Here is an 8,479-nt window from a genome sequence, read left to right as displayed (position 1 = left end):
GGCTGCCCGTGCGTGGATGGGAGGAGGAAGGCGAGGGTGAGGTGTACGTGGTGGTAGAGCAGCTCTCCTTCCTTGGGGCGAGAGAGAGAAGCGGCAGCCGGCGGACTGTTTCCCGGGGCTGGGCTTGGACTCTTCGCAGCTTCGGAAGGGAGGAAGAAAGAGACAAGCCCAGAAGCCAGCCTCGCTGCTGCCGCCGCCGCTATCTGGAGCATCATCACCATCACCTGGTGGTGCGGCAGCTGCTGCAGGGGCGGGGGAGGAGCGGGGCGGCTGCCTGCCCGCCCGCCTGCCTGCCTAGGAGGCGCGGCGTGTTGCGTTGTCCTTTGAGTGCGGCATCGTAGCAGCCCGGCGGCGGCAGCAGCAGCACCAGCAGGAGGGCGCCGCTTAGCCGTTTAAAGCGCCCCAGCCGCAGCTTCCTGCTTGGGGGGGGGTGTCGGAGAAGGGAGCGAGAGAAACGGGCTCCGCCGAGTCACGACCGAAGACGCTGCTCGTCCCCCCCAGGCCCTCCGCGTCGCCGGAGCCATGGAAGGGAAGCCTCTCCAGCAGCGCCCTCGCACGCCGCCCCCGCCGCCCCGCGCCGGCTCTCCGAGGCTCCAACCGGCAGGAGGAGGAGCCGGAGCCGCCGAAGAAGTGCCTTGTTCGCCGGCCAGGGACGGGGATGCTCCCGACGGCGCGGGGCTGACCCCTGCAGCGGCCGGGGATGGGCTGGGTCGGCCGCTGGGTCCCACTCCGAGTCAGAGCCGCTTCCAGGTGGACCTGGTGGCGGAAAACGCGGGCCGAGCGGCCGCCAGCGAAGAGGAGGCGGCGGCCAGGACGACGGAAGCGCCGCCGAAAGCCCCCGGCGAGGGCTCCGGCAAAGGCAGCGAGGAAGCCAAAGGCCGGTTCCGGGTGAACTTCGTGGACCCGTCTGCTGGGGACGACAGCTCGGGCGAGGTCGGCGGGGGCTCGGAGGGCTGCAATGTCAGCTTCCAGAACGGCGGCGACACGGTGCTGAGCGAGGGGAGCCTCCATTCCGGCTCCGGAGGCCACCATCACTACTACTACGACACCCACACCAACACCTACTACATGCGCACCTTCGGCCACAACACCATTGATGCGGTGCCGAGGATAGACTATTACCGGCACACGGCGGCCGGGCTCGGGGAGAAGCTCATCCGGCCCAGCCTCGCCGAACTCCACGACGAGCTGGACAAGGTGAGTTCAGGGGGTGAGGTGGCTTGGCAGGCACCTTCATCAGGGTACATACTTAGAGTTTGTGGCCTCCTAAGGCAGGGCATCTACCGGGGCAGGAGAGGCAGCAAGAGGGACTTGGCACCAGGGTCCGCTACATCAGCTTGGGTGGCTTCAGGAACTGGACGCGGTTGGCTGCAGTAGTAGTAGTATTATTATTTTGTTATTTGTTTTATTTATACCCCATCTTTTTCTCCATAAGGGTACCCAATTAGAAACATATAAGAGGAAAGAATGAATGGTATGTTGTAATCTAAGCACTAGTGTACTTTCCAATCGGTAATGTATGCCTAAAGGTTATCTGGTGGGCAGGTGTCAGTTCAATCTTTTTTGATTGAATGTCTTGTTTTGTATTAACTATATTGTAATCCACAGTATGTTTGCATGGAACATATGTTTCCGTGTTTATTTATTTATTTTTTAAAATTACATTTGCAAACCCCACTGGAGTATGTGTAGCTAAAAGAGAAAACTACTTGCTGTTAAATCTTGTAAAAGTGGTAACTGCAAGAAAGATAGCTGTTTATATCTTCAAATGTCTCTCCTTTCTTTTCATTCCATTTTCAGTTAGAAACTTCTCACAATGGGTCAGCTGACTGTAGAGGGGAACCCAGGACATGCCTGTGTTTCCTACTACTACCAGATGTGGGGAACAATAAAAGGTCACCTTGAGATAGACCAAAGAAAATGAGTTTATCTCTGCTTTATAACAAGCATTCATGCTTCTCCTGACACCCTCCCCTCACCCTTTGTATGCATACTGAGATTACAAACCTTTTCTTCACCACTAGGAAGAATTCAGTTTCCCCCTTTCATTGCTTTTTCTCCTCTCTAGGAATTACTGCATTCTGTATAAACTTATGTCACTGTGTTTTTCTCTCTCATCTAGATAACAGACTTCTTGGGACCTGCTCAAATTTTTAAAATGCTTGTATAAATTGTCACTAGAAAAATGTGCAGATTCATTTATTTTTGAGACACCAGAGGTTTCTTTTTTAATGCCATGGAGTACTATAACAGTAAAAGTGCTATTCACTGAAGTATAGGGGATTATGAATAGCTTTGAAACTTCATCCTTCTTATGCTTAGGAATTTTAGCACATTTTAAAAAAGTCAGTCTCACTACTTTATTACCACTTGTTAGAAGGCTGATGACTGCCTATATTAGACAATTCACAGCATCTTTTATTAGGCTGTAGTGGCCTAGATGAGTTATAAAAAGGCTTTCCTACTGACTGACCCGTGGTGTTGTTTAGTCGTTAAGTCGTGTCCGACTCTTTGTGACCCCATGCACCAGAGCACGCCAGGCCCTCCTGTCTTCCACTGCCTCCTGGAGTTGGGTCAAATTCATGTTGGTGGCTTCGATGACACTGTCCAACCATGTCATGTTCTGTCGTCCCCTTCCCCTCCTGCCCTCACACTTTCCCAACATCAGGGTCTTTTCCAGGGAGTCTTCTCTTCTTGTGAGATGGCCAAACTATTGGAGCCTCAGCTTCAGGATCTGTCCTTCCAGTGAGCACTCATGGTTGATTTCCTTCAAAATGGATAGGTTTCTTTTCCTTGCAGTCTAGGGGATTCTCAAGAGTCTCCTGCACAATTCAAAAGCATCAGGTGGTCAGCCTTCTTTATGGTCCAGCTCTCACTTCCATACATCACTACTGGAAAAACCATAGCTTTGACTATGCAGACCTTTGTCGACAACGTGATGTCTCTGCTTTTTAAGATGCTGTCTTAGGTTTGTCATTGCTTTCCTCCCAAGAAGCAGGCTTCTTTTAATTTCGGAGCAGCTGTCACCATCTGCAGTGATCATGGACCCCAAGAAAGTAAAATCTGTCACTACCTCCATATCTTCCCCTTCTATTTGCCAGGAGGTGATGGGATCAGTGGCCATGATCTTAGTTTTTTTGATGTTGAGTTTCACACCATTTTTGATACTCTCATCTTTCACCCTCATTAAGAGGTTCTTTAATTCGTACTCACTTTCTGCCATCAGAGTGGTATCATCTGCATATCGGAGGTTGTTGATATTTCTTTCAGCAATCTTAATTCCGGCTTGGGGTTCCTCCAGTCCTCCCTTTTGCATGATGTATTCTGCATATAAGTTAAATGAGCAGGGAGAAAATATACAGCCTTGTCATGCTCCTTTCCCAATTTTAAACCAATCAGTTGTTCCATATACAGTTCTAGCTGTTGCTTCCTGTCCCACATATAGATTTCTCATGAGATAGATAAGGTGGCCAGGCAATCCCATTTCTTTAAGGACTTGCCATAGTTTACTGTGGTTGACACAGTCAAAGGCTTTTGTGTAGTCAGTGAAGCAGAAGTAGATGTGTTTCTGGAACTCTGGCTTTCTCCAGCGCATGTTAGCAATTTGCTCTCTAGTTCCTCTGCTCCTTCGAAATCCAGCTTGTACTTCTGGGAGTTCTTGGTCCACATACTGCTGAAGCCTACCTTGGAGGATTTTGAGCATAACCTTGCTAGCATGTGAAATGAGTGCAATTGTATGATAGTTGGAGCAATCTTTGGCACTGCCCTTCTTTGGGATTGGGATGTAGACTGATCTTTTTCAATCCTCTGGCCACTGTTGAGTTTTTCAAACTTGCTCGCATATTGAATGTAGCACCTTAACATCATCATCTCATAAGATTTTAAATAGTTCATCTGGAATGCCATCACCTCCACTGGCCTTGTTGTTAGCCGGCTTTCTAAGGCCCACTTGACTTCACTCTCCAGGATGTCTGGCTCAAGGTCAGCAACCACACTATCTGGGATGGCCGGGACATCCAGATCTCTCTGGTATAATTCCTCTGTGTATTCTTGCCACCTCTTTGAGACTGAAGGATGGTAACATGCCCTGTATGGAGGTCTTGGAACAGTGTCTAGTGTGGCTGAGAAGGCCAATTTGAGAATGACAATCCCTTCCACACTGAAGACAAATCCAATCTGTCCCATGTCCAGCTCCCTGGTTTTGCTGCTTTTGTGACTGCCTCTTTGCCTCTAGTCAAGGGTCTTTTCAAGTTGGGAGAGGCCATGATGCACCACCTGCCTCCAGGTTGAACACTCAGACATCAAAATTTCCCATCTGTTGAGGTCCATTCCTAAGGCCTTCAGATCCCGCTTGCAGATATCCTTGTATCGCGATACAAGTGTCAATATTGGGAGCAAATTACTGCTCAGTAGCATGGTCCTAGATGCCTTATGAGGTGTGGGCATTCATACACAACCAGTACCTCATTAATCAGGGGCAATATTCTTCGTCTTAGAAATTTTTATCTAGCTGTATGTATGAGGTGCTTAAAATGGGTTTCGTGTTCCTTAAAGAGACTATATGCTCAGTTGTTATTTATAAAAAAATCCAGTATTATGGTCAAAACACAAAGAGAATTAGTGTTTCTGATTTCAGTAATGAATTAAGATAGGTACATCATATCGTTAGATATGCTGCTAAAAACATGGATGGAATGACTATAAAATCAAGGTAACTTGATGAGTTTACATATTAATGGTCAGAATCCTGTTGCTCAGTGCAATAAATTGCATTAGATTTAGTCCCACTGAATTAATGGTGATTTTGTGGGTTCCATTGATTCAAAGGGTCCTACTCTAACTTTGACTTGCTTTAGCATATTAAGTAGCTAACAAACTGAAATTATGGAGGCATTCACACTAAATCTACTGACTGAATGGGCCTGCTCTAGTGCAATTTATTACCAATAGTATTTTGGCCATTGTATTGGAAGCAAGCTAACTATATATGCGCTTTGATTCACCACCTGTTGGAAGTTCTAAATACCATTTATAATTGAAAGAGAAAGACAGTGTGTCAAGCTTGTCCAATTAAAATAAATGAAGTATTTGCAGCGGCTTGGAAATTACTGTAACTGACATGCTGTGCTAGAGTAAGTCACAGTTAGAGTAGGCAAATAAAGAGAAATCAAGAGAACATATGGAGTTGTTCTCCTGTCTTCCGCTGCCTCCAGGAGTTGAGTCAAATTCATGTTGGTTTGACCATCTCATCCTCTGTCGTCCCCTTCTCCTCCTGCCTTCACACTTTCCTAACATCAGTGTCTTTTCCAGGGAGTCTTCTCATGAGACGAGAAGAGACTAGACTGTCTTATGTTACCCTTTTTCTGTGTATATTACCTTTTCAGCTGCAATAAATGTAGTATAAATTCAGTTTATCTGTACTGTGAAGGCTTTGGAAATTGGTGCACTAAGTACTTGCAAGATGCAACTCTGAATATATAACAGAGCTCTTGACACAGTAGCTATCCTAACCTTCACTTTGTTCAGTGTATTCGCGAAGACTTTCACGGCCGGGATCTAATGGTTGTTGTGGGTTTTTCAGGCTCTTTGGCCGTGTTCTGAAGGTTGTTCTTCCTAACGTTTCGCCAGTCTCTGTGGCCAGCATCTTCAGAGGACAGCACTCTGTGCTCTGCTCTTTTTGCCAGGAACTAGATACTGTAATGTAAAGTGCCAACATGAATTAGTCCTTCCTCAGAGCATTCCTACCTGAACACCTCTGAAGATGCCGGCCACAGAGACTGGCGAAATGTTAGGAAGAACAACCTTCAGAACACGGCCAAAGAGCCCGAAAAACCCACATCAACCTTCACTGTGTTCTTTGTTGTCTTTTCTGTTCTTTCGTGGGTTGAGGATTTGCTAGAAGCTCTAAGCCCACCATGACTTTTCCTGGCTGAGTGTAATGGAAGTTGTCCAACTTATTCAGAGGTTAGAAGGCACAATTAAACTGAGTGCATCAAAAGTGTGCACAAGAGCTGCTAGTTATACTTGTACTTTGTGGCAATTTAATGTCATGACATTACAAGAACAGAGAAAACTAGTGCCTTGGTCCATCCATACTCCTCCTCCTCCTCCTTTCGTTGTTTTTGTTTTTAATGCACTGAGTTTATTAAAACAATTGCTGATGTCATTTAATATGAAGAGAATGCAAAGTAATGACGAAACATTAGACAATTAAAGCATAAAAACAGACATCAATGGTTCAACCTTAATGAATAGAATCAAAGAAGGAGGCTGCTTGGTAGTTATCATCACAATAATGATACCATCAGGAGAAGAACCTTATTTTGCCCATAGGAATGAATGCAGTTGTCCCTTTGTCTCTCTCAACATGCTATGGTAAGGTCATTGTTCAAGGGAATATATTGCTTTCCAGAGTGGCCTTGTCTGCCAGATGGGTGGTATATTAAAATAAATAAATTCTGTTTTCCGTTCTTGTGTCCCATGTGACACATATTTTTTTATCCCCATGAATTCAGTAGTGGCTGTATAGAAATGATCCTATCTTTTAATCTTACAGTTCTGCTAAAGTTCATTTCTTGATCACCTACTAATGTATGAGTATGAGATGACTTGACAGAATCACTTTGAGTCCCATCAAAATCTTTAAAGTTCTCTTGAGACAGACCAGAGAGCTCTGCTGTTTTGTATGAATAACTTTCTTTTACCATGGGCGGAATACTATGGATTTATTGCAGAGAACTGTTGTCCATTCAGTTGCAAAAATGCAGTGATAGCTTGGTAGTACAGCACATACTTTTCCAGGCTCAGTCCTTGATATGTCCAGATGGGGCTAGGAGGAGCCCCACCCCTCATCAGTACCTTTGGAATGCTGCTTCTACTCAGTGTGTAAACAATTCTGAAAGAAATGGGCAACAGTGTGACTGGGTAGAAGGCTGCTTCATATAGTGGCACTGCATGGCCCACCTTCCTAGATTTTAGTGGGCCAGGACAAGCCCCATGGATGTGTTTGCAATTAAGCAGGTGCAATATGACACTTCCAGGCAACTGCTGTTGAGTGAACATGTGCTAAGCTGCATGGCTGTAGAAGCTTAATGCAAACAGTTCAATAGTAACTGCAATCAATTGGAAATCAGTCTGGGCTAAATATTCATACCCTATAAAGTAGAGGCTATGCCATATTTGTTTTGAGCAAAGGGAAACAATGAATCTCTTCCTTTCCTGACTTATTTCACATGTTAAATTATTGTATTTGTGATCATTATTGTGAATTGTATATATCACTTATGGGGATTATGGAAAATATTTATCTTAATTTAGTAGGGCTAGCTTCTAATTAGAGGTGCTTAGCATTTACTCTAAATTGCTTCCAAAATATATTTTCTAAAAGAAGCTTAAGAGAGAAACATGTACCTACTTATGCGCTTAGTGAAAAGGGACTACATTTATAGAAGATGGATGCTTGTGTCATAAATACAGGGGTTATCTAGGAGCCATGGTAGATAACCATGATTGCATAGGTAAAGGTAAAGGTTCCCCTTCACATTTAGTCCAGTCGTGTCTGACTAGATTGCGCGCGTTGCTCATCCCCATTTCCAGGCCGTAGAGCTAGCGTTTGTCCAAATACAGTTTTCTGTGGTCATGTGGCCAGCGTGACTAAACACGGAACGCCGTTACCTTCCCACCAAGGTGGTACCTATTTATCTACTCGGATTTACATGCTTTCAAACTGCTAGGTTGGCAGGAGCTGGGACAAATGACGGAAGCTCACTCCGTCGCATGGATTGGATATTAGGACTGCTGTCTTCTGACCCTGCAGCACAGAGGCTTCTGTGGTTTATCCCGCAGCACCACCACATCCCCACATGATTGCATAGTTGTAGTTTATTTACAGATTAAACAGAGATTCTTCATAGCTGCTCTGAAACTCTGTGCCTACTGAGATTGGGGACAACATCTATGCGTGTTTCACTCTTCCATTCATTTTGGCAGTTTCTAAACCAGGGAGGAAAAGCAATTTGTAAATGTGAGGACTCTCTTCCTCTAGTATATTTACTCATGGGGATGCAAGTAGGTGAGTCAAGGATTCAGATAAATTAGGCTTGGCATCTACTGGTTTATAGTGTGATGACACAGATGAATGAAGATGAACTATCTTCTGGCATTCACTGGCTTAGCTCCAGACTTTTTCTTGCCGCAATCAGTGAGATTTTAGTCATTGCTAATGTGAGTCCTGACTTGACTGTGGATAGCTAAATCTGGATACAATTGCTATATATAATGTGCTCTCATAGGACAGATATCTTTTCAGCAGCCCCTAGGCTAAAATCTATTGCTTAGCATAGTGAGATGCAACTAGAGCAGGTCCATTTAATCAGTGGAACATAGTACAGTAGTTGACTCACCAAAGCCCCACTGATTCAGTGGGCCTAATCTAGTGCCAGCATGCTTATTCTGAGTCATAGAATTTCAGCCATAGTCT

General features: G+C 45.2%; 1 protein-coding gene across 3 annotated transcripts in view; it reads left to right on the top strand.

The window, feature by feature from the left end:
* The first annotated feature begins 384 nt into the window (after positions 1 to 384).
* SLC12A2 (solute carrier family 12 member 2) overlaps positions 385 to 8,479 on the top strand; it is an 89,972-nt gene continuing 81,877 nt past the window's right edge. For all 3 annotated transcript variants that reach the window (XM_020790650.3, XM_020790649.3, XM_020790648.3), the window contains exon 1: positions 385 to 1,197. In XM_020790650.3, coding sequence (XP_020646309.3) covers positions 523 to 1,197 — 675 coding nt within the window. In that variant the 5' untranslated portion in view covers positions 385 to 522. The remainder of the gene's footprint in view (positions 1,198 to 8,479) is intronic.

Source organism: Pogona vitticeps, chromosome 2 (genome assembly GCF_051106095.1).
Source record: "Pogona vitticeps strain Pit_001003342236 chromosome 2, PviZW2.1, whole genome shotgun sequence".
Classification (NCBI taxonomy): Eukaryota; Metazoa; Chordata; class Lepidosauria; order Squamata; family Agamidae; genus Pogona; species Pogona vitticeps.
The sequence above is the reverse complement of the archived record's forward strand: the minus strand, read 5'-3'. Positions and strand labels throughout refer to the sequence as shown.